At 44.4% G+C, this 27,322-nt stretch overlaps 1 protein-coding gene across 3 annotated transcripts in view; it reads left to right on the top strand.

The window, feature by feature from the left end:
• Positions 1–27,322, top strand: part of rapgef4a (Rap guanine nucleotide exchange factor 4a) — a 122,292-nt gene that overhangs the window by 5,146 nt on the left and 89,824 nt on the right. For 2 of the 3 annotated variants that reach the window (XM_061235011.1, XM_061235012.1), the window contains exons 2-4: positions 7,828–7,970; positions 12,937–13,025; positions 17,139–17,285. In XM_061235011.1, the coding sequence (XP_061090995.1) occupies positions 7,828–7,970; positions 12,937–13,025; positions 17,139–17,285 (379 nt within the window). The remainder of the gene's footprint in view (positions 1–7,827; positions 7,971–12,936; positions 13,026–17,138; positions 17,286–27,322) is intronic. The other variant, XM_061235013.1, reaches the window with a different exon arrangement.

The following is a 27,322-nucleotide window of genomic DNA, read 5'->3' as shown; positions in this document are numbered from 1 at the left end:
CCTGGGTTTGAATCCCCGTTGGCCGGGGGGGCCAACGGGGGGGGCCCCGTTGCATGTTCTCCCCGTGTCTGCATGGGTTTCGTCTGGGTACTCCGGTTTCCTCCCACAGTCCAAAGACATGCAGGTTAGGCTGATTGGAGAGTCTAAATTTGCCCATTGGTATGAGTGTGTGAGTGAATGGTGTGTGTGCCCTGCGATGGACTGGCGGCCTTTCGCCCAATGTATGCTGGGATAGGCTCCAGCCCCCCTGCGACCCTGTTCAGGATAAGCGGGTTAGGATAATGAATGAATGAATGAATCAGCTTGTCTGGGGCACTGTGTAGAGCAAGTCTTGGCAAAGGCAAATAGTTTCAAGTGTCACTTTTAGACAAGCAGCATAACAGTCACAGACGTGGGATGTTCCAACAGACATACTGGACCAAGCCATTTACCTTGGGACCAGTCTGAGCAATATGAGCAAGGTTTGTGGTGTGTTTGTGTTTGAAATGCGAAAGTAGAGTACATGTGTTGGCACATTATTCAGAAGATGAGCTGATGTGTAGTGTAAAACTTGCAAGTTGCAAAAAGGCAGTGTTTTCATATTGTGTAGCAAATGGTATTTGTGTGTTTTTGTGTGTTTGGGCTTAAAAGCTGGCAATAACATTCGTCGAACTGAACTAGTCAAGCACTTGAAGTGTCATTTCTCATTGTCATTTATCCATTAAAAGCCATCTCATACTGGTTCTCATTTAATTTTGTTTTAGAGGTAATCCAAATACAACTGATGTTTCCGATTCTAATCAAATCCAAGATGAGCAGATTTTATTTTCCCAACTTCATCTTCGCTGTAGTCTTCTCCTTCTCTCCTTCTCTCCTTCTCCTTCTCAATTCTCTTATACGGGAAAGTTTATTGCTCCCGCCATTACGGGATTGGCTGAACCAAGCTAGACGTCATGCGGGGTGGACGTCACGGAATTGTCCTGTGGGAATGTGCATATCACCGGAATGATATGCTCACGTGAATCCGGGATGTTTATGTTTCTCCGCGGGGTTTCTTCCGCAAGCATGCGGCTCTCCCGTTGTCCTCCCTGAAATTGTTCCACGTCTTCCTCGAGTGGAGTTCAGTAGTTGCTTGGTAGAGGCTATCGTCCACACTGACGACACACTGGCTCCGGGTATCTCCTCTTCCGTCATGAGCCCCGCTCTGCGCTCGAGTTCTGCCTTTTGTAGGGCGTCGGTCTCATTCTTGAACTCGGTGCACCTGTGCCTGTTCAATTAGAAATTGTTAGTGGAGTGCATTCCACACGCGCCTCGCCCCGGTGGTGCTGGCCTTGGTGCTGATTCTCCCCCTGGGCTCTCTCCAAGGTGCCGGTCCCTTAAATGCGATATTGGGAAATACTCAGCATTAATTATTTTCCCCAGCTCCTGGCTCTTGGCGCCGGCGCACCGGCCGTTCCATTCCAGTGGTGTATCGATCCTCGATTGGGCCACCACATTTCCTCCCCCTCAACTCCAAGCCCTCGGTGGGAGCGTCACAATACAGGCCCTCGTTCATCTGGGACAGGGTGTCAGCATTTCCCTGGAGCCTCCCTGCTCTGTGCTGTGTAATTCCAGGAACCAACGGGTCACCCTGCTGTTAGTGTCTTTGCACCGATACATCCATTTCAGGGGGGCGTGGTCAGACACTAGGATGAATTCTCGCCCCAGGAGGTAATATTTCAGCTTACCCACCACCCATCTGATGGCCAGGCACTCCTTCTCCACTGTGCTGTAGTTCTTCTCGTGTTTCCGGCTGATGTACAGTGGTGTGAAAAAGTGTTGGCCCCCTTCCTGATTTCTTATTTTTTTAAATGTTTGTCACACTTAAATGTTTCAGATCATCAAACAAATTTAAATATTAGTCAAAGACAACACAAGTAAACACAAAATGCAGTTTTTAAATGAAGGTTTTTATTATTAAGGGAGAAAAAAATCCAAACCTACATGGCCCTGTGTGAAAAAGTGATTGCCCCCTAAACCTAATAACTGGTTGGGCCACCCTTAGCAGCAACAACTGCAATCAAGCATTTGTGATAACTTGCAATGAGTCTCTTACAGCGCTTTGGAGGAATTTCGGCCCACTCATCTTTGCAGAATTGTTGTAATTCAGCCACATTGGAGGGTTTTCGAGCATGAACCGCCTTTTTAAGGTCATGCCACAGCATCTCAATAGGATTCAGGTCAGGACTTTGACTAGGCCACTCCAAAGTCTTCATTTTGTTTTTCTTCAGCCATTCAGAGGTGGACTTCCTTGTGTGTTTTGGATCATTGTCCTGCTGCAGAACCCAAGTTCGTTTCAGCTTGAGGTCACGAACAGATGGCCGGATATTCACCTTCAGGATTTTTTGGTAGACAGCAGAATTCATGGTTCCATTTATCACAGCAAGTCTTCCAGGTCCTGAAGCATCAAAACAGCCCCAGACCATCACACTACCACCACCATATTTTACTGTTGGTATGATGTTCTTTTTCTGAAATGCGGTGTTACTTTTACGCCAGATGTAATGGGACACACACCTTCCAAAAAATTCAACTTTTGTCTCGTCAGACCACAGAGTATTTTCCCTAAAGTCTTGGGGATCATCAAGATGTTTTCTGGCAAAATTGAGACAAGCCTTAATGTTCTTTTTGCTCAGCAGTGGTTTTCGTCTTGGAACTCTGCCATGCAGGCCATTTTTGCCCAGTCTCTTTCTTATGGTGGAGTCATGAACACTGACCTTAACTGAGGCAAGTGAGGCCTGCAGTTCTTTGGATGTTGTTGTGGGGTCTTTTGTGACCTCTTGGGAAGGTTCACCACTGTTCCATTTGTGGATAATGGCTCTCACTGTGGTTCGCTGGATTCCCAAAGCTTTAGAAATGGCTTTATAACCTTTTCCAGACTGATAGAAAGTAATTGAGATCTTTCTCATTTGTTCCTGAATTTCTTGAGATCTCAGCATGATGTCTAGCTTTTGAGGATCATTTGGTCAACTTCACTTTGTCAGGCAGGTCCTATTTAAGTGATTTCTTGATTCAGAACAGGTGTGGCAGTAATCAGGCCTGGGTATGGCTAGAGAAATTGAACTCAGGTTTGATAAACCACAGTTAAGTTATGTTTTAACAGGGGGGGCAATCACTTTTTCACACAGGGCCATGTAGGTTTGGATTTTTTTTCTCCCTTAGTAATAAAAACCTTCATTTAAAAACTGCATTTTGTGTTTACTTGTGTTGTCTTTGACTAATATTTAAATTTGTTTGATGATCTGAAACATTTAAGTGTGACAAACATGCAAAAAAAAAAAAAAAAAAAAATAATAATAATAATAATAATAATAATCAGGAAGGGGGCAAACACTTTTTCACACCACTGTAGGTGATGGGGTGTTCTGTTGCATCGTGGATTTGTGACAGGACTGCTCCAAGTCCTGTGTCCGAAGCGTCAGTCTGTAACACAAATTTCTTAGTAGAAGTCCTCAGTTGTTTGACTTTGAGAGTAGCCGGCACATCTCCTTCATTACTCCCGACATAAAACAGGACCCCTGGTCAGTCAGGACCTCCTTGGCTATCCCGAACTTGGAAAATTCCCCGGTTCGGCCACCATGGGTTGCTGTGGGGTCGGGCCGTCCGGGGTTCCCGTGGGGGGTCGCGACGTTGGTCTTCCCTGGGCTTGGGGTGGGGTCTCCTCGCTGTCATTCTCCCCGGACGGGGCTGCCCAAACCGGGTGTGGCTCCAGGTGGCCCCTACGGCGGGATCGTGGGGTGGCGGCCAGCCTCTTCGGGGTTGGCCTCTCATCCCAGTAACTCAGAAACAGTGGACAGTCTCGTCCCAACAGCACCGCCACCGGTAGGTTTTCAACCACTCCCACCTTTCCGGGTGATTATGGTTACCTCGGTGATGGGGTAGTGTCGCACATCACCATGGATACAGGTGATGGTGATGGCTTCGCCTCGTCTCTCTCCTGCTAGGGCAGGTCTCACCAGCGTAATGGCACTCCCAGAGTCCAGTAGGGCCTCGGCGTCTTGGCCCCCAATCCGGATGGGCAGCCTTGGGGCGGCAGTGCCCTGGTGGCCATGGACTCCTCCCTACCGGGACAGTCCCAGCTCAGATGCCCCTCCTGGCCACAGGCGAAGCACCGCCTCGTCTCCCTCCTTCGGGGCGCCTCCACCCGGTCGTCCTCTTTCCACCTAGGTCTGGTCCGAAACTCAGGTCGGACCGCAGCTGGAGGTCTTCGTGGGCTGTCGGTTCTCGTCGTCCTGATCATCTCCTGTGCCACCTGGTGGTTCTCGAGGAGATTGACCAGGGCATCAATGGTCCGGGGTCCCTGTTCGGCCACATACTTTTTAACTTCTGGGGCCAGGGCCCGGACACAGCGGTCCAACACCACCTGGTCGAGTAGGGGCGGTCCGTCGCCCTCTACCAGCCAGCTCTTGGTCAGCCGTCCCAGGTCCATCACCTGGGCCCGCGCAGGGAGGGCGGGGTCATAGATCCACTGCTGGAACCTCTGGGCCCGGAAGGCTGTAACCATACTGGGCTAGAATGGTGGCCTTCAGGGTGGTGTAGTCATGGGCTTCGGCTGGGGGTAGGCCTCGGTAGGCTTTCTGTGCTTCCCCGCTGAGGAATGGCGCGAGGATGGAGCCCCAGGCATCTTGGGGCCATTTCTCCAGATGCGCCGTCCGCTCAAATGTCTCGAGGTACGCCTCAACCTTGTTGTCCGGCGTCTGCTTGAGCAGCTCATCCTTTGGAGCTCTGGGGGCTGCTGCCGGAACAGTCTTCAGTTTGGCCACGGCCTTCTGTAGGGCGCCTTGGGAGCGCAGTAGGGCGTTTATTGCTTCCTCCATGTTCAGGGGGCAGGGTTTAATTTTGCGTCGGTTCTCTCACACACTGTAACTGGGTTCACTTTGCCCGCATTCTCCACCATATGTGGTGACCCGCTGGTTGAGGGAGAGAGAGAGAGAAAGCAAAATTGGTAAACAAAAATTATTTTAATTTTTTGTTAGTGCCTTCAGGGCACATCTCAATTGTCCAGAGCAAAAAAAGAATTCCTTTTTTCCACACACGGCTGTGTTCACCTGTCTTTGTCCGTTGCAGGACCTTCCAATCGGAGTGGTTCCCCGGCCTCGGAAGTCCTCCTTCCCAGCGTAGTCGCCCGTTTGGAATGATCCCGTCTAGGGTTAGAGAGGGAGAGGTTAGTGGGCTTCTAGCCAGAATGATATGCTCACGTGAATCCGGGATGTTTATGTTTCTCCGCGGGGTTCCTTCCGCAAGCATGCGGCTCTCCCGTTGTCCTCCCTGAAATTGTTCCACGTCTTCCTCGAGTGGAGTTCAGTAGTTGCTTGGTAGAGGCTATCGTCCACACTGACGACACACTGGCTCCGGGTATCTCCTCTTCCGTCATGAGCCCCGCTCTGCGCTCAAGTTCTGCCTTTTGTAGGGCGTCGGTCTCATTCTCGAACTTGGTGCAGCTGTGCCTGTTTAATTACAAATTGTTAGTGGAGTGCGGAAAATGCATCTTGTTATCCTTTATATGTCATATCCCTAGTTCATGTTAACCTGTTTGCAAAAAACAAATATTGTATTCATTTATTGGAGATGGTGGTCACAGCTTGCATCGCCAAGAAGAGAGGCTCCCAGGGTTGCCAGGTCTTGCCAAATTTCCATCACAAAATCTACTCTAAATATTCTGTTCAATTTAGGTGTTTTAAACAGATAAAAGAGATCTTATTTGAATATATTTTCTTAATTTTCACAACTGGACTTTCAAACTGCAGACATGGCAACACTGGAGGCTCTCCCATCGCCTATTCACGTCATTTGGTCAAAACAAAGATAATAACGTGGCTAAGATAAAGCGCCTCTTTTGGAAAATCTTCACGGAAGACTTGATGGGGAAATGAGTGAGATTGTGTTGGGAGCAAATCGCGGGTTCAACGGCAGAAACCCATTGTGACAGCATTATCAAGTGAACGGAAAGTGCCAAGCTATGATTGGACCATCAATGATAAAGGGATTGGACTTAGTAATGGTGAAAGCAAATTCTAGCAATGCTGACATGGATTTGGGGTGTGAGTCAAAAGAAGAAGAGGAAGTATGAAGTCTAGGATATGAACATTGTGACGTATTCCTGCTTGTAACATTTGAATTATTTGCATTGTGTAGTGTTGCATACATTTCTGACCAGCTACCAGCTTTTCAATACATATAGTCCCATACAAAAGTATTGGAACAGCAAGGTCAATTCCTTTGTTTTTGCTATACACTGAAGACAATTGAGTTTGATGTCAAAATATGTAAAATATGTGCAAAAGTATTGGAACATGTGACTGACAGATGTTTCTTGTTGCCCAGATGTGTCCTGTTAGATTGATTGGTTAAATATATAGTTCTCAATGTTTACACTTGGTTTTAGCCTTGGGTTTTTCCTGTGAAGACTCCATTTGTGTTAGGTAAAATAAACCATGAAGACCAGAGAGCTGTCTTCGGGAGAAACGCAAGCCATTTTGAAGCTTAGAAAAGAGGGGAAATCGATCAGAGCCATTGCATAAGCATTGGGGATCGCTTGTACAACAACTTGGAATGTGCTGACAAATAAAGTAGCCACTGCCGTACTAAGCAACAGACATTGAACTGGTCGACCATGGAAAACAACAGCAGTTGACAGAAACATTGTGAGAGCTGTGAAGAAAAACCCCAGTACATCACCACAAGATGCAATCCACTCATCAGGTGTATGAAGTCGAGATTACAATTTGCAAAGAAGTACGGAGATAAGCCACAAAAGTTCTGGAACAGTTATGGACTGAGGACACCAAGATTAACCTCTACCAAAGTGATGGAAAGGCCAAAGTGTGGCGAAAGAAGGGATCTGCTTTTTTTTTTGCTACGAGCTCATTTGTATGGTGGTGGAAGTATCATGGCTTGGGCTTGCATGGCTGCTTCTGGAGAGTGCTCACTAATCTTTATTGATGATGTAATTCACGATGGTAGCAGGAGGATGAATTCAGAAGTGTACAAAAACATTCTGTCTGGCAACTTACAGAGGAATGCATCCAAACTAATTGGGAGGAACTTCCTCATGCAGCGTGACAATGCTAGCCTAGCTTGAACTGTTTTTTCAGTAGGGTAGTAATATAATGCGCATAACCACACATGGACATAATGTCAATTATTACAATAAATGTAAAACCAGAGTGGCTTAACCTCTGAGCCAATAGCTAGGCCTATTGCACGTCTCGGTGTCGCTTTGCTTGAGCAAACTGCAGAGCTAGTCTAACCTGCTTGCTTAGTCAGTGGTCAGGTGCTTTCGTGCTGCTAAAGCCAAATAGTTTTTCAAAAAAATCAATTTAAAATCTGTGTGGATTAACCTCTGACTTCAGCCAATGTATCCTTATCGCAAATTTCAATATTGCAAGAAAACATTGAGAGCCGGAACATGGATCTGTGTCCATGGGCGTGGCTTTTGATTGATATATATATATGTATGCTGTCGTGATGAATGATAAATGGAACGATAAATAGCATGTGGTGGTGATGAATAATACAAGGTGGATCTTTTTAAAATCAAATAAACACCACTTTAATCAAATCACATGCAGTCTTTTGTTAATTAATTTGTTGAGTTGCATGCGATGTGATGGATTGTTAATTTGAGTTCATTCATTTGAGTTTTCATGATTAGTCGCTGTCATTTGATAATTGGAAATGTGTCATGGAATAGTTTCCATAAAATGTAGGATTGGGAGTGGGATTGGTTTTTGTCAGAAGAGTGAACTGAGCTGTGAGGGACAATTATTTGGCTTGGTTTTAGTGTTATCACAAATTGTTGACCTCTAGGCCTGCAGAACGATCTGGAGAAGACATTGACATCATATTGGCCCGTCTGAAAGATGTGAAGGCCTTCGAGAAGTTCCACCCCAGCCTGCTTCAGCAGATCGGCCTCTGTGGTTTCTACGAATGCCTGGAAAAAGGGATCACATGTAGGTCATCTTCAGTTTCTAACAATGTCTAACTAACAGTGCCCTCGAAAAATGCTAAATAGATTATTATGAGGTGGTGAGTTGTGTTGCCACCATATTGTATTTGCAAGTTTTATTATTTTACAGTTTTGACAAAACCACCTGGTCTGTTTCCCAACAAAACTGAAACTTAAAGGGAAAGTTAACATTCAGTTTTATTTATATTATTAAAAATGAAATATAATTATTTAAAGTATCCTTCACTGCACAGAAAATGTGTCTGGACCAATCGAAAACATGCACAAGAACTGGAGCAATTTCAAAAAATGAACTATCCCTTTAAGCTTTTATGCTGGGACTTACAAAAGTCTTATAATGAATGTGCAAAATTTAAATGTGTCTAGCAAGATGCCAGGTGGAGTACATTATAGGATGATGGAGTAAAATGTATCATTTGAGGCAATGCCCCTCCTCTGGGTGATACATTTAAAACAAAAATGTTTTATGTTTTTATTTGTTCATTTGTTGGGGACAATGCAATGTCTTTGTTACAAGCGCAAAATAGATTTTCTGCCTATAAGGTTCATAGCATAGCAAAGGCTCATTTCTAACCCCCTTCAACAGCAGCAGCAGCAACAACAACAATGACAACAACAATAATTGTAATAATAATAATAAGCTTTTATTTCTCCATGGTCTGAGCGATTGCTGCATTTTCTTCATGCTAAAGTACTCAGACTATATTTGGTGCCGTGCTTCATTTCAGTGAGTTGATCACTGTGCTTCTACTAGAACAAAAATGAAACCAACATGAACAGAACTTACTAACTGCTGTAAAACATATGATGAGGACATTGTCTAATAAAAGTTTGGGAATTGACCCAGTTTTAAAATCATAAAATCTCTACATTTTACAAATGTCAAATACATTCACTGAGCACTTTATTAGGAACTTTATTACACCTGCTTATTCATGTGCTTATTCATGTGATCTAATCAGCCAATTGTGAGGTAGCAGTGCAATGCGAACAATCATGTAGATATGGGTCAGGAGCTTCAGTTAATGTTCATATCAACCATCAGAATGGAATGATTGTTGGTGGTGGACAGGGTGGTTTGAGTTTCTCAGAAACTGCTGATCTCCTGGGATTTTCATGGACACTAGTTTCCTCCCTTTAGAGTTGGTGCAAAAAAATAAAAAATCCAGCAGCAGTTCTGCAGACAGAAAAGTTGATTGTAGTCCATGCACCACAATTGTCTGAATTTGGCACTGATTGGCCACATAGAGTGGGCTCCAGAATGTTTGGGACAAAGACATTATTTGTCTCAGCACACCAGAATTTTAGATTTGTAATCAAACAATTCACATGTGGTTAAAGTGCACATTTAGTTTTTATTTAAGGGTATTTTCATACATTTTGTTTCACAATTTAGAAATGACAGATGTTTTTTTAAGATACTTAAATGTTTGTAATGTTTGGGAGATATTAATGTTATGTAAATGAATATAATCATATCTAGTACCTTATCACATATCCTTTGCTTGCAATGACTGCTTTAACCCTCCTATTATGTTTTGGGTCAATTTGACCCCATTGAGTGTTCTCTTAAAAACCAGTTAACCCTGGTTTTATAATTTTATAATTTGGTGGGATTAAATATAGTGAAAATACAATAAACATAATGCATAATGCTAAAGTCCTGTATTGACTTGGCATACAAATGTGTTCTGCACTGTTATTTCGACCCTCTGTAACTTTATGAAATGTAAGAAAAAATACAAACATTGATTTTTTTATCAGATTTATTTGTGAATGATTCTGGTGGCCCTTTTCATTACAGGTGCCAAACTTTTACTTACTTTTCCGTAGGCTTTAAAATGAGATGTTTCTGACAGATTTTTCATATTTATGGATAGAAGGCTAGTGATTTGGGAGACAATAAGAAGGTGACACACTATGTGTCAAAATTTGTCTATTAGAATATTTTTCTGTTTATTTAAACTGTTTGGCTCAATTTGACCCCAAACGAATAACCGGTCATAAAATCTTAACATAATAGGAGGGTTAAGTCTGTAACCCATATAGTGCCCTTTAAAAGTATTGGCACAGCAATTAAATTCCTTTGCTTTTGCTTTACACAGACAATTGAGGTCAAAATATGTACATGAGATCACAGATTCAAATTTCAGCTTTTACTTCCCAGTATTTTTATCTAGATTTGTTAAACAGCTTACAACGTAAAACCTTTGCATCAGTCCCAATTTTTAGGTGAGAAAAAGTATTGGAACTGACAGGTGTTCCTTGTTGCCATTTGATTACATTTGCTATGCTTTATGGGATGCATATTCCCATTAAGTACCGTTAAGTACACGGTCTGGTACCTTTGCCTTTTTTCTGTTTTAAATTAGTTAATGTAACGTCAAGGATGTGAATGTGCATACTTATGCAAATGTCCTAGTGTACAGTCGTGTGATTGCATTGTATCCACTAAGGGATCAAGATACTGATACAGAAAATATGTTAATATTATTGGTTTGCTAATTTAGTTGTGCTATAGAAAAAGAGTGCATTCACAATAACATAGGGTGCATTGCAATTGCACGTTGGTCATTTTTCTGTGAAAGACCCATTCCGAGTAAGCCATTCAAGAGTTGTAATGAAGCACCTTCATTTAAGGGGGAGCAGGGGATAAGGATGCAGTACCGGACTGAGGGACAAGTTAACCCAGAGGGATAACCACTGAAGTCAGCAAGTGATAGAAAGGGATAGGGAAAACAGAAATAGAGGAAAATGCTAAATAAGCGCTCCCACTACTAGTGGTCAATACAAAATGTAAGTAAATGCCGCCACGGTATATCTAATCGAATAGAAGGGCGAAGCGGAAAGCCAAAAAGGGAAACCAAGCGGGGAGCTAAAGAAAATGCCACATGCAGTCTGGTGAAACAAACAAAAGAGACAAGGGCAAACTGCCCTCTAGGAAACCCCTACACACTAAAGAGACAACAGAGGCTAGTGCTCTGTAGCAATTGGCAATGAGTCTGCACTGAGCCTAAGAAACAATAGAGTTTACACAGCTGAAACCCATCAGGAGTAATTAAGTTCAGAGAAACCAATGAGTGGGGGCCTCCCAGTGGCCCAGAGCAGAACCACATTGGCCACCTCACACCACCTCACAGGACCCCCTTGAAGTTAAACCTATTGAAGAAGAGGGTCCACCGAGCTTGCCGAGGGTTCAGGCCTTTGGCCTCCTGGATATTAAGTGAGTGAAGATTGCGCAGGGGTCAAGTTTATGGGGGAGATTGTTGGGACAAAACCATCCCAAACTCAACATCAGAGGCATTCGACTGACAACGAAGGGCAGAGAGGGATCAGGGTGGATGAGGATGGGAGTGAAGGTAAACCTCCTTTTTAGCTCTGTGGGGACCAACTGAACGGGGGGAAGGGGTGGTAGCCTTAATTGAGGGCAAGAGTGGCGCAGAAACTGAGCTGACATCCCTAATAAATCACTGGTAGGAGTTAACAAAGCCCAGAAATCGCTGGCCCTTGTCTGGCCGAAGCCACTCCAGTACTGCATTGACTTTGCTGGGGTCCATCTGCACACTACCCTGTGACACAATCTACAAAAACCTGACCATGGGTACGTGAAAAGCACACTTCCTAACCTTAAGATAGAGGTCACATGGGCAACATGATCCGGAGAGTATATTGTACATAGATGAATTGTTCGAGCATGTCCCTGAGCACGTCATTGACTAGTGTCTGGAAGACCGAGTTAGAGTTGGATAGCCCTAATGTCATGACCTGGTACTCATAATGCCCCCTAGGGGTGTTGAACGCTGTGTCCCACTCATCCCCTTCTCGTATGCACACTAATTGTAGACGTTTCTTAGGTCCAACTTGTGAACAGGTGCTCAAAAGCGGTGGTCATGAGGGGGAGTGGATAAGGGTTCTTCACCGGTATGATATTAAAGGAGTAGTTTTGCTGCATCATGGCCACTGATATCATGGTCAAACACTAATTTTGGCCATGAAAAGTGTAGAATTTGAAAAGATAGGAATATTCCATGAAAGAGCAGTGTCTGAGAGGAGCGAATTATGAATGCCACTCGGGCTTGATCAGTGCTGAGTGCTGTAACTCAAACACCAAGCTACAGGGAGTGATAAACCCTTTACATTTCCTGGAATGCCCATCATTATTAACAGGTGGTGGCACAGAATGCATTTCGGTTGGAGTTCGGGACTGTAGGTGCTTGTGTTACTGCAGTGTTAGGTGACTGAAACGAAGCAGATGGCCATAGCTTCTGTAGCTTCTGTAAATGTGTAAGTATTTCTCTTAATATCCTGGCATGAGTCTTTTTTTGGTCTGTGATTCTTTGGAGCATCTGCTCATGAGTGCTCAGCTTGATTCCCTGCATGGCAATAGCCTGCCCATGCCCTTGCCCAGCCATTTGGTTATGGAGTGGGGATAGACGTGCTGCGTTCGTCTTTCGCAGACTCATTCTGTCGGAATAGTGGGGAATAAAGTCGCAGTAGTGGGCTGAGGGAATCCATAAATTAACCCAGAGTGATAACCACTAAAATTGCAATAGGCATAGGGATATTCAAAGGGACAGAGAAAACACAAATAGAAGAAAACACTAAATAAGCGCTCCCCCTACTCTCTGAATCTTCTGTCAGTGGTCTATTAAACCCCTACACACTAGAGAGACAGCACTGTATAGTGCTCTGCAGCAGTTGGCAATGAATCTGCACTGAGCCTAGGAAATGGGGGAACTTAATATAGAGCTCACACAGCTGAAAGCCATCAGGGGTAATTAAGTTCAGAGAAACCAATGCGTGGGAGCCTCCCAGTGGCCACCACCTCACAGTTAAGGAAAATATGTATTTTATGCATTTTATTAGACAAAAGCTTTAACTATACGGTGGATTCTTTTGAAACTTACCCAAATAGTAATGATAATGATAAAGGTTGTGCTCTTTTTCAGTGTATCGTCAGGGAGACATTGGAACGAGCTGGTATGCAGTTCTCTCTGGTTCCCTTGATGTCAAAGTATCTGAGACGGCCAACCATCAGGCAAGTACAACCAACAATAACAGAGAAATAATGATGCAACTTAGGCTACTGAACTAGCTCCCAGAAAGCGACAGGTTTTAATCGTGGGTCTTCACTACAATTGTGGTATTGCTGGTGCTTACCTCTAAATCCATAATTAAAAACAAAAGCATATTGCATTGTGTGTTCAGTCAAAAACACATAACACTCAATAGTATATGGGGGGGCGGGTAATGTTTTTCAATGCTGTAGGGACCACAAAAATACATTTCTCGCAACCCCACAGGACAATTCTGCAACGTCCACCCCGGCATGACGTCTTGTTACGGTTAAGCCAATACCGTACCGGCGGGAGCAATAAACTTTCACAATATGAGAGCAAGGCACCCTCCTTTCTCTTTGCCCCCTCCTTCACCTCATCTGGCCTCCGGCTTCTACAACTGCATCAACGTTCTGCTCTCGACACTCAGACAGAGGCCTCCACACCGCACCACCAGGCCTTACGGGCAGACCCACCTTACCTTGCGGTAACTTAGTATAGTGAGTGGAAACTGGTGTACACGAACCGCTACGTCAGCTTACTACTACAAACTGCAGCAACAAACTTTTCCACATGGAAAACGGACCAGCGGACATGTTTCAGCACCAAACGGTTCGAATTACATTGCACAGCACACCCCAGCTGTGCGCATCTGCCCACGACAACAATTCACGGCCGCTTCTACAAGGACACCACCTCCTTTTGGATCCAGCAATGCAGTGGACTCAGTAAGGCTAAACAAACATTCCAGGCATAGCCAGTGTTTAGCTTAGCTTTAACTGAAATTGTTCATCTGTATTTTACTATTTGTTTTGTGCATTCTGTTGGCTGTGTATGTACGTGGATAGATTTTCACGTATGTATAGAATTAAACTACGCAAGTAGTCTCTCTCTTCTCACAGCTAACACTCTTTACACTCCTACCTAGAACTCTAACTACCCAAGCTAGCTACTTTTACCTTTCCTTTGTTCATGCACACACACACCTACCTTATCCTACTAACTTCCCGTTAGCTCGACCCTATATTTCTTCTGTGTTTGTACATCTGTTTAATAAATATATTTTATTAAATATATTTTATTAAACCCGGTGTCTGTTTTGGTGTCACATAGATATGAGTGCTGAGTCAAATCAGTCTTTCAAAGAACTTCCAACCTTCAGGTTATCGGTATATTTAATCATTGATTAATCATTGATTAAATATATGTCACATGTCTTCACTTAATAAAAACAAGGAAGTGTATACGACCACAGCTGGGTGCCACCGTTGCCTCCAGGAAGTCAATTCCGATCTTCAAATTGCGATTTGTTCTTCAGAAGATAGGCGGCAGAAGATTCTATTAATCATTGATATTGGTTATTTTAATACGAAATTTGTGGTTAGATATTTCTGATAATAGTAATTTTATGAGACTGATTCCTTTTTGCAGTTATCCTGCTACATAATATTAATTGGCGCCATACTTGAGGATTATGAGTATGAAACGTTGCATGTATCAATCCTAGCAATCTCCATATTACGTTTACATTTTAGTCATTTGGCAGATGCTTTTAATCCAAAGCGACTTATAAGTGCATAGGTTCTTCCACAAGTGAAAGCATCACATCCATTTGGGGTTAGACAAGGAGGATAGGGATATCAGAAAGGGGGGCGGGGGAAATCAGGGGGGAGGACTAAGGTAGAGTTTGAAAAGGTGTGTTTTTAGTCTGCGTCGAAATAGGGGGAGGGGTTCTGCTGTCCTGACAGTGGCAAGTCATTCCACCACTGAGGAACCAGAATGGAAAACAGGCGTGAACGTGCAGCTCGACCGCCAGGTGCTCTTAGTGAGGGAACCATAAGGCGACCAGAGCTGGCAGACCGGAGTGGTCTAGCTGGGGAGTAGGGAGTGATTAAGGATTGTATGTAAGGTGGGGCAGTCCCCTTAGCAGCCTGAAATGCCAACACTAGGGTCTTGAATCGGATGCTTGCGGCAATAGGAAGCCAGTGGAGGCCAATGAGAAGTGGGGTGACATGAGCCGACCTGGGCTGACTGGTGATCAGGCAGGCTGCAGCATTCTGCACCAGCTGGAGGGGCTTGATGGCACAAGCTGGGAGACCGGCTAGGAGGGAGTTGCAGTAATCCAGACGGGAAATGACGAGTGCCTGGACTAGGAGCTGGGTGGCTTTCTCCGTCAGGAGATGACGGATACGGCGTATATTGTAGAGAAAGAACCTGTAGGTTCTGGCAGTGGAGGATACTTGTGGAGCCAGGGTGAGGGAGTTATCAAGAGTCACCCCAAGATTCTTTGCCATACGGGAGGAGGAAACTACAAAGTTTTCCAAAGTCAGTGAGAGGTCGATTGACGGAGAGGACTTAGCAGGGATGTAGAGAAGCTCAGTTTTGGCCAGGTTGAGCTTCAGGTGGTGGGAAGTCATCCACGCAGAGATATCAGCCAAGTAGGCAGAGATCTGTGTGGTGACTTGGGTGTCGGGGGGGGAAGGAAATAAAGAGTTGGGTGTCATCGGCGTAAGAGTGATAAGAAAAGCCATGGGAAGAGATAACAGAACCAAGAGACATGGTGTATAGCGAGAAGAGGAGAGGACCAAGAACTGAGCCCTGCGGGACTCCAATTTGTAGGGGGTGAGGGTCAGAGACTGAGCCCCTCCAAGTCACCTGGTAGGAGCGACCAGAGGTAGGAGGAAAACCAAGCAAGTGCAGACCCTGTGACACCCATCCCAGACAGCCATGAGAGCAGAATCTCATGGTTGACCGTATCGAAGGCGGCCGACAGGTCGAGGAAGATGAGGACAGAGAGGGCTTTGGCTTTAGCAGAGTGGAGTGCCTCAGTGACCGGGAGCAGGGTGGTCTCAGTGGAGTGGCCACTCTTGAAGCCGGACTGGTTGGGGTCATGGAGATTGTTGTGAAGAAGATAAGTGGACAGTTGGGAGCAGACTGCCCGTTGCCAGAAGAGAGGAGAAGGTTGAAAACAGTTTGCGGGGATTAGAGGCGGCCGCGTTAATTTTCGAGTGAAAGAAGGAAGATTTAGCTTGAGAGACAGAGGAATGGAAAGATGATAAGAGGGCATGGAAGGAAGCCATATCACTGGAGAGACAGGACCTTTTCCATTTTCTCTCCACTGCCCGCAGTTCAGTTCGGACAGCTCGTAGAGCATCAGAAAGCCAAGGACTGGGGGGGGGAGGCCCGAGGACTGGGGGGGGCACATAGCGTGTATGGAGGGGCTTATCTCACAATTTGTGCGCCCTGTGCCAGGACTGAGATGTATAAGTTTCTAATAATCATCCTCACTATTTTGTTGAGTGTAAAATCCCTATGTTATTTTGCGGCCCGTGCGAGGACCCTGCAACGGCATTCCATAGTTTTCCTGCCACAATCAAATGTAATACTGACTTGAATTCTATTAACGGGACAACGCATAAAGCAGTCATTCTTCTTGTATTTATTGGACTGCAGAGTGGCGGGGAAATGGTCATGGTGCTGTGATAAAAACAATGATGATGCCCTACTCTGCAGTTCAATAGATACAATGACGAGGGTTGATTTGAATTGTGTCACATTCAGTGCGGCACCCAATGGTCACAGAGCAAAATGCAATCGGCACATTATAGAATAAATAAAATGTCTTCGCCCTTCTCCCTCACAGGTTCTGGTCAAAAACAACAAACTAATAATTAAACTAACATAACAAAGAGAAGAAAGCAAAACTGGGTGACACCTTGCCGCTCTACCCTGTCCAGCTTTTCAGCTGACCAGCTTTTTTTGGTTCTTTTTCTGACAAATAACCAAAATTTGGAATGCGGAATGTGGAAGTGTGGTTCCTTATTTGACCAGCTAATTTCAGGTGCAAAGCACTAATACACAGCCTTACTTCAGGGTGCTTTGTGTGTGAGATTCTTGACCTTAGGGCCTCACAGGGCCTTTTGGCCAGATTTAGCCTTCTCTTTGGGACGATTGGGGTGATTGGAGGAGAATGAACAAATATGTGTGAATTGGCTGAATCATCTTCCCACAAAATGACCAAATTAACCTAGAAGGAGGAGTGACTGCCAGGATTGTCACCACACATTGTGTTGTCTTTTTTGTGCTTTCTAAAGGATGCTGTCACTATCTGCACCCTGGGGATTGGCACAGCCTTTGGGGAGTCGATCCTCGACAACACTCCCCGGCACGCCACCATTGTCACGCGGGAGTTCAGTGAACTGTTGCGCATCGAGCAGAAGGAATTCAAATCACTGTGGGAGGTGAGTCTGTAGCAGGCTATTGTAGATGCTCTATTACTTAATCTATTAGTGTTATACTCTAATCAGTTGGTTGCATTTACAGGGATAATCGTTTTATTAAAGAATCCAATGTTTTCCCTGGTCAATGAAATAGCTGGTGATTTAGTGTAAAGAAGTGTAAGTGTTGCCACGTGGAAAAGGGGATAACATCGCACGGTTCTCAGTTTTACAGAATACTTAAAATACTGCGTCACATTCAATTTTGGTCAAAAATGAGATAAATGCAGATTTGGAATCTTCAAATACTTGTCTGTCATTCAGCTATAAATCCATTATGCCTCACAATGAGAAAATATTTTTTCAATGTAAAAATATGAAAGTCTACCATGAAGGTCGCATTTCCTGTTGGTCCTCCACATTCTTCTTTGTTGTTCTTTGCTGGTGCATCAGATGTAGCTTTGCAAATGAAGTGGTGATGAAAATGACATATGTTAATTGACCGTTCATAAGCCCCACCCACTGAAGCGACCACTGAAACATTCCTTCCAGATTGGGCTAACAAACTCAACATGTTCCCAACAGAACACAGGAAAGTGGCCGCTTCTTCCAGAAGTTTAGATCTGTAAAATAGTAGTTGGTAGCTAGCGCCAGCACAGGGGATGTGTATTGACCATCAGTCACAGTCTTTCTAACAGTGGATACACTCTTAGAAAGCCATATAAGGTGGTGTGAGGCGGGTGCGTGGGGGGTTCGACCCAAAATGCACAATTCAGACAACAGAAATGTAATAAAGTCCCGTCAGGGCTTTATTCAGGGAATGTCCAGTGAGCGTAGTCAAAAAACGAGCAAAGTTCATACGTGTGTGGTACAGGCAGGCAATGGTCAACATAACAGAAGTCAATAATCATTGGTCAACAGGCTTGGATTGTAACTGGTAGACAATAGCTTGACAAAACGCTTAAAAGTGCATTGACAAACAGGAGGCAACCATTTCGCAAAGACAAGACATTATATATATGCTTATATGCAGGTGCAGACAATTAGCTGGAGAGCAGCATGCGAATGGAAATCAGATGTGGAGGATTGACAAGTTAAGGAGATAATTAGTAATGTTAGTAATAAACCTATCCTGCCCTAGCATTAGTAAATTAGTAAATGACATGCACAAGAAACGTAAGGTAAACATTGAACACGTGGTTAGAATGTTAGTATTACCCAATCCTGATCTAAAGTTAGTAGATTAGTAAGAAGACAAGGGAAATTGAAACAGTTAGGGAAGCGTGAGTGACAGAAAGGGAGAGAGAGAAAAAGCATGAATGCAACGTTTTGGTTTCACCATGTAGAAATTACAGCAGTGTTTATACATTGTGGTGAACCCTCTGAGGTTATGATGGCATAGTCTTCTCTTGATGGTTGTCTTTGACACATCTACGCCAACATGGATGTAGGTGTATTTTTGATCATTTTTACATTACATTACATTATTGGCATTTGGCAGACGCTCTTGTCCAGAGCGACGTACAGTTGATTAGACTAAGCAGGAGACAATCCTCCCCTGGAGCAATGCAGGGTTAAGGGCCTTGCTCAAGGGCCCAAGAGCTGTGCGGATCTTATTGTGGCTACACCGGGATTAGAACCACCGACCTTGCGTTTCCCAGTCATGTACCTTAACCACTACGCTACAGGCTGCCCCTGTATCTTCACCTTTCGAAGTGCATTATTCTGTCATCCACTACACTAGTCTTCTGTGGTCTACCAGGTCGTTTACCATTGCTGAGCTCACCAGTGCATTCTTGCTTTTTAACCATGTACCAAACAGTGGATTTGACACACCTTATGTTAACGACAAATGATATAGTAAGTCTCGACCCACGTACAGGAAAGGACTGCATGCAACCTTTAGTGCCAGAAAGCCATTGGAAAATGGGTCTCCCTGCAATCTGATAAAGCAGGTGAAGCAGGGATAAAACACTGAACCTAATAATGGTCCAGTTTTATTGGGCAGGTATACAGGAAGACTGGTCTTCCCATCAAAAAGTGTTAAAAAGTAAATCCTGCAGCTAATCCAAAAGCACTTTTGCACCTATTATCCTTAATAGAGGTCCCTTTCGAAATAATTGGCGTGGACCATTAGAATGGAGCACAAAAGGAATATCTCTTTGTAGTAGTCACAGTAGACTGTGCAACCTGGTATCCGGAGGCAGTTCCCCTAAGCAGCATATCTGGATGGCAAGTCTATTAGAAGCAGCATCTACCACCATCAAACAGCGGTTCAATAAGACTCAGAAGACAATGATTTGTAAGTTTATATTTAAATTTTTGTCATTTTTGTCATTTGGCAGACGATTTTAATCCAAAGCGACCTGCAAGTGCATAGGTTCTTCCACAGGTTATAAAGCATCAAATTATAACTAGTGAAACACGCATGAAGCTGTTCTAATCAGGAGAGAGGACTAAGGTATAGTCTGAAAAGGTGTGTTTCTAGTCTGCGTTGAAATCTGGGGCGGGATTCTGCTGTCCTGACAGTAGTAGGTCATTCCACCACTGAGGAACCAGAACGGAAAACAGGCGTGAACGTGCAGCTCGACCTCCTGGTGCTTGTGACTGGTGGTCAGACGGGCTGCAGCATTCATTAATGGCATTTGGCAGATGCTCTCATCCTTACGCAAATAGCTATCGATCCACAAATGTGTATGGAAGACCAAAAGGGTCACAATTCACCAGGCTTTCTCCACGGTCCCTTTGCTCAGATGGTTAGTGCGCTTAAATAAACCTTAGCACTTGGTAACACTATTTTAATGTGTCTAACAATGGTTAGTTAGCTGACATGACCTTGCAAGGCAGTTTCTAAGGTGTATGTTAGGTGGTTGCTAAGGTGTTACTAGGTGGTTGCTAAAATGTTTCTTGGTGGTTGCTAAGGTGTTGCTAGGTGGTTGCTAGGGTGTTGCTAGGTGGTTGCTATAGCCTTTCTAGATGGTTGCTAGGGTGTGGCTATGTTGTTACTAGGATGTTTCTTGGTGGTTGCTATGGTGTTGCTAGGTCATTGCTCAGGTGATCCAAGATGGTTGTTAGGGTATTGCGCTGTGTTTGCTTAGATGTTGCAAGGTTGTTGCAAGGATGTTGATAGGTTGTTGCTAGCTGGTTGTTAAGGTGGTTGCTTGGGTGTTGCTCGGTGGTTGCCAGGTGGTTGGTGCTTGTTTGGGTTTTGCTAGCTGGTTACTATGGTGTTCCTAGGTGGTTGCGAGGGTGTTGCTAGATTGTTGCTATGGTGTTGTTTGGTGGTTGCTGGAGCATTGCTATATGGTTGCTAGGGTGTTGCTAGGTGGTTGCTAGGGTGTTCCTAGGTCATTGCTAAGGTTTTGCCAGGTGGTTGCCCAGGTGTTGCTAGGTGGTTGCTCAGTGGTTGCTAGGGATTTGCTAGGTGGTTGCAGGGTATTGCTAGCTGGTTGCTAAGGTGGTTGCTTGGTGTTTCTGGGGTGTTGCTAGGTGGTTGCTATGGTTTTACTAGGTGGTTGCTATGGTGTTACTAGGCGGTTGTTAAGGTGTTGCGAAGGTGATTGCTAAGGTGTTGCTAGGTGGTTGCTGCATGGTTGCTACGATGTTGCTAGGTGGGTGCTAGGTGGTTGCTATGGTGTTACTAGCTGGTTGCTAGGGTGCTGCTAAGTGGTTGCTAGGTTGTTGCTAAGGTGTTGCTAGATGGTTGCTTGGGTATTACTTGGTGGTTGCTAGGTGGTTCTTATGGTGTTACTAGGTCGTTGCTAGGGTATTAATACTCAGTTGTTCGGTGGTTGCTAGGTATTCATAACAGCCAATCAGAGAGGTGAAGTGCTATTACACCATAAAATGCAAATTGGCTAATGCATTAGACAGCCCTATCCAGAGCAACATATATTGTTGCTTGTAAGTCAATATGGATAGGACTGTTTGCAAAATAGAAGTAATGTCAGCTGTGAAGTAAACTATTAGCCTAGGTAGGCAGATGAGATTTAGTGATTTAGTGACTGGAGCACCTAATATGCTGCAAGATGACATTTTTTGTGACGTGCAGTTTACCCTAATTTACTCTAATTTGTCTGTGGTTAGTTTATCCGTTACAAGCTTACCTTCATAGCTACTACCAAGGTCAGGCTTCAAGCAATTTTCAATGACAACATGATTACCATTTGCATGTTCAACCTAGTTTAATTATGAATAGGCTTATACTTTATGGCATCAGCATACATACAAATACAAAGCAAATTATATAAAATAGGTGAACATTTAAATAAATGTAAAAATAGTGAATTGGTGGTTGGGTGGGGGCCTTTCTGAATAGGACAACAGTAGACCATGTTGGGAAATGGGCCAGTGGCTACACAATTGCATTAGGTAACACGCATGTATCTCTCCTTCCCTTCCTGCCCATCCCCCCAGCTCAATAAAATTCACCAACAGGAAGAGAGTGAAGACGGGATGTGACATGCTTTCTGCTGTTCCTATCTCAGTAGAGATAGTTTTCCTCCATGGGGGGGTCAGAGATCTCAAAGGCATAGAGAGTGCCTGTTGGAGCCATAATGATATGAGTTGATATTATATATGATATTATTATTTGTCTACCTATAGTAAGCCTCCCCCTTTTGGCCGGAGCCGCAACTGCATCTATTTAATCAGCCAAGTAATTTGCGGCACCTGTGTTAGTCCTAGGGAGACGGGGAGACGGAATAGTTTTTTGACCACACAAACAAAAGAAAGGATACAAAGAAAGAAACACACAAAAAAGGCCAAAGCAAAGTCTATTTTTGTTTATTGTAAAAAGTCAATTTGGAGAATATTGTTGTTCAATGTTTAAGCAGAATAAAATGCATTTTTTGTTTCAACTTGAAATCGGATCTCCACGATTGTTTGATTGTGCGTCAAACCCCCGCTCCGGCTTGGACAGTGGCTATTTTGAAGCATCAGTTTTTTAGACGAAATACGCCACTATAACAAGTAAAAAAACTCTCCGCAAAGGATTGACGGACGAAAGCTCAACGGACACAGCCAGATACCGTTTGCATCGGACAAAAGGACAGCCCCCGAACAAGGATTCGCCGGTCGTGAGTAACCGCAACAAATTATGTATGGGCTGATCTGCGTGAGGCAGTGGTTTGGTCAAACATATTAAAAGAAAGCGCCCCGTGCGCTATGAATGGAATGTTTGATGACGGTGGAAACGGGAATAATAACACAGTGCTGTGAATAATACGTTGCATTGCAGATATTGGATGAACCAAATAATTAAGGAGTTTAAAAGACACTATGTAAAGTAAAGACTGATTGCAACCGCGGTCATAACTATAAAGACGGACTGCTACGGCTGTTTTAATGCGCCAATAGAGCGGACTAAAAAAAAGCCACCGTCAGCAACGCACCACGTTATACAGTGTGATTACAGTAAAAATGACTGACAATACTGGGGCCGCTGGTGCGGCAGAGGAAATGTTAACTTCACTCATTGCAACTCGCAGGGGGAAACTGAGTGTATGCACACGCAGGATGAATGAATTAAAAACTTTTCTTGTGGATGATGGAGATGTGGAGAAAGTAAATGACGGCCTTGCAGCATTCAAACAGGCTGTAAAAGAATTTAATGATGTACATAAATCTGTGCAAATGCTCTTATCAGAGGAGGGGCAGGAGAATGAAAATGTGGACTGGTATGAACCCAGAATTACTATTTTTAAATATTTTTTGAATGAAGTACAAACCTGGAAAAAGGGTCAAATTGCACAATTACATGTCACCCCTCAGGACAGCATTTCTAATGTGTCACACAAATCCAACAAATCCCAGACAGGATCAAAAGCCTCCTCAGTCTCTTCAGCATGCAAGAAAGCAGTGGCAGAGCTGGCAGCTCTATTAGCCCGTGCTGAGGCCTTAAAGACCCAACATGCCTTAAGACTGGAAGAAGTTCAACTAAAAACAAGAATGGAAAGGTTGGAGCTGGAAACCAATATAGCAGCATCAGCCGCCAAAATAAAAGCCCTTCAGAGTTTTGAGATGGATGAGCAAATCCAAAAAGACGGCATGGACTCTTATTTTGAAGCCAGCAAGGAAAAGACCACTGAGCTTGTGGAATCAGAGCCGCCAGTGGCTGAATTTATTCAACTAGGTGCTCTTCCAAAAATACCACTTCAAAGGGTTGTTTTTGATCGCCAAGGCAGCAGTCAGCAACCTCCAGCAGGGTCCAATCCATCTAGATCTAATGAGAATACCAATGCAGCTACTAACCATGATGACATCACCACTGTTATGCAAAGACAGAGTGACATTGTTGATCTTATCATCATGCAACAAAAAATAGCCTTACTCCCCACTAGGGAGATCACAGTGTTTGACGGTGATCCGCTGACCTATCAATCTTTCATCCGAGCATTTGAACACTTAATTGAGGATAAGACAAGTAACTGTCAGGACAGGCTCTACTTTCTTGAGCAGTATACTTGTGGCCAGCCCAGGGATTTGGTCCGCAGCTGCCTACACATGGAAGCAAGCAGAGGCTATGCTAAAGCTCAACGACTATTAAAGGAGCACTTTGGGGATGAGATCAAAGTCACAAGTGCTTATTTGGAAAAGGCATTGAATTGGACAGTGATTAGACCTGAGGATGGAAAGGCACTGCACGCTTATGCACTCTACCTGAGAGGATGCTGTAACGCCATGCACGACTTGCACTATATGGAGGAGCTTGATATGCCCTCCAATCTAAGGCTGATTGCATCTAAGCTTCCTTACAAGCTACGTGAAAGATGGAGATCAGCAGCCTATGACACGTTTGAGAGGACCAATACGAGGGCTACATTCCAACACCTAGTGGGATTCATGGAGAAACAAGCTAGAATCCTTTTGGACCCACTGTTTGGGGATATACAAGATCCTCTCTCCAGTAAAAGGGTGGTTTTAAAGAGCAGGATAGCTGACCTTAAACAGCAATCAAGAATGCCAAAGAGTAGAGGGAGCAGCTTTGCCACTACAGTGGCAATAGTGGGTGATGGCAACACCAATGACAACTCTACTACTCTGTCATTCAAACAAAACCAACAAGGCAACACCCCAGGTGCTCGTACTGCCTCATGCAACTTTTGTCAGGGCAACCATTCAATAACTGATTGCCAACAGATCAAGGCACATACTCATGAGAAGAAGGTGGAGTTTGTGAAGATGAACGGCCTTTGCTTCGGATGTTTAACTAAGGGTCATCTAAGCAAAGACTGCAGAAGAAAGCTAACATGTCAAAAGTGTCAAAGGAGGCACCCAACTATATTACATATTGAAACAATGAAAACTTCAAACCAGGAACCTCCAAAGGAGGTGGGTCCTAAGAAATTGAAGAAAACATCAGTCAGCTGTGCTCTTGTTTCAGCTGGGGAAGTGACTGGGGCTGGTAAGGATTGTGCACTGGCTATTGTGCCAGTCAGAGTCAAAGTGGCCAAGGGAAACAAGTTTGTGTTAACTTATGCTTTCCTCGACCCTGGCAGCTCAGCAACATTCTGCACTGAGAACCTAATGAAGCAGCTGAATGCTAGCCAACGCAAAACAAATATTCTCCTTCGAACAATGGGGCAGAAGAGACCTGTCAGGAGCTATGAAGTCACTGGACTAGAAGTAGGCAGCCTGGATGGCAGCATATACCTTGACCTACCAAAAGTCTATACCCAGGATAAGATCCCAGTCTCAAAAGAAAACTTACTCACTCAAACTGAACTGGAAAGGTGGCCTTATCTACAGGGGATCCAATTAAAGGAAATTGATGCAGACGTTGAACTCCTGATAGGAATCAACGTTCCTAAGGCGATGGAACCCTGGCACATAATTAATAGCCAAGGGAATGGACCATATGTGGTGGAGACAGTTTTAGGATGGGTGGTCAACGGTCCACTCAATTATTGCACCGATATGGTAGGGTCTGGACCTCCTACAATGACGGCCAACCGAATATCGATTGCTGATCTGGGGGAACTCCTAGTCAGGCAATATAATCAGGACTTCTCAGAGAGAGCGTATGAGGAGAAAAGCGAAATGTCAGGTGAGGATCAAAAGTTCATGCAGATTGCATCCAGCTCAGTAATCCTCAAGAATGGTCACTACCACTTACCCTTACCTTTTCGCAACAAAGAAGTGGTCATGCCAGACAACCAAAAAATGGCAGAGCAGCGAGCCATGACCCTGGTAAAGAAATTCAAGAAAGATGAGGTCTATGCTGCAGAATATAAAGACTTCATGGAGGATGTAATCAGCAAAGGTTACGCAGAGAAAGTGCCCCGAGACCAACTCCACCGGAACGATGGCCAGGTCTGGTACATACCTCATCATGGTGTTTACCATAAGCAAAAGGCCAAGCTTAGAGTAGTGTTTGACTGTACATCATCGTACAAAGGCACATCTCTCAATAGAGAACTCCTCCAAGGCCCTGACCTGTCTAACACCCTCATTGGTGTCTTGCTCAGGTTCCGCCAAGAAAGAATTGCCATTATGGGAGACATTGAAGCAATGTTTTACCAAGTACATGTCCATAACAGCCACAGGGACTTTCTAAGATTCTTATGGTGGCCAGGTGGAGATACCAAAAAACACCTGGAACATTACAGAATGAAGGTCCACCTCTTTGGCGCTGTGTCATCTCCGAGCATCGCTAACTTCGCTTTACAACGGACAGCAGATGACAACAGTGGGAAGTATGATGAGGAGGTAATGGAGACAATCAAGCACAACTTCTATGTGGATGATTGCCTCAAGTCAGTAGCCACAGTAGAACAAGCCATTAGGCTCACCGAGGACCTCAGAGATGCATGCTCTCAGGGAGGCTTCACACTGACCAAATGGGTCAGTAATAGCCGCAGGGTCCTGGCATCCCTCCCTGATAAGCACAAAGCAACACTAGTAAAGGCACTGGACTTGGATAGAGAAAAGCTGCCTCTTGAAAGAGCACTTGGGATCCAATGGAATATTGAAAGTGACACATTTACCTTCAGAGTCACTATCAAGAGCAGACCTCATACGAGAAGAGGAATCCTCTCCACAGTCAGCTCAATATACGATCCATTGGGTTTCCTTTCTCCATACATCCTGAAGGCCAAGCAAATCCTCCAAGAGCTCTGCAAGGCAAAGTGTGGTTGGGATGAAATCATCCCAGAGAAATTATCCAAGCCATGGCAGAGATGGATTACAGAGTTAGATCAGCTGTGCAAATTCCAAGTTGATCGATGTGTGAAGCCTGAAAACTTCGGTCAGGTCAAGACATCAGAGCTGCATCACTTCTGTGATGCAAGTGAGCTGGGTTATGGCACTGTCAGCTACCTCAGGTTCACGAACAATGTGGAATAGGTCCACATTTCATTAATTCTGGGGAAATCTAGGGTGACTCCACTCAAACAGATGACGATCCCCAGACTGGAGATGGCAGCAGCAACGCTAGCTGTGAGGGTGGACAGGATGCTGAGAAGGGAGCTTCAGGTACAGCTTGAAAGCTCCACTTTCTGGACAGACAGCACATCCGTGCTGAAATACATCCTCAACCAAACAAAAAGATTCCATACTTATGTGGCCAACAGAGTTGCAGTGATATGTGACCTATCTCAAGAGAAACAATGGAGACATGTGAGCTCCAAAGATAACCCGGCTGACGACGCTTCACGTGGGTTAAAGGTAGAACCTTTCCTAAAATCCACAAGATGGCTGAAAGGTCCAGAATTCCTGAAGAGAAAGGAATGGCCACAGATCCCAGAAAAACTGGGACAAATCCCTCCGGAGGATCCAGAGGTAAGAAGAGACTTCACTGTGAACAGTGCTAGCGTAGATGAATATAATCCAACCAGCAAGCTAATTGAGTACTACTCATCATGGACCAGATTGCAGAAAGCTGTTGCCTGGATTTTGAAACTGAAAGGACTCCTTCTACTGCTAAGTCACAACAAGAAATCTCTAACAAAGACTGATCCAGCATCAGAGCTGACAACTTTAAAGTATTTAAAGGAACAAATGGACCAGTTCAAAGTTACATGTGGAGCACAAAACCTGTCTGTGGAGGACATGGACGAAGC

This window comes from Conger conger, chromosome 3 (assembly GCF_963514075.1).
Source record: "Conger conger chromosome 3, fConCon1.1, whole genome shotgun sequence".
Classification (NCBI taxonomy): Eukaryota; Metazoa; Chordata; class Actinopteri; order Anguilliformes; family Congridae; genus Conger; species Conger conger.
Note: the sequence above shows the minus strand (reverse complement) of the source record. Positions and strands in the feature narration are given on the sequence as shown.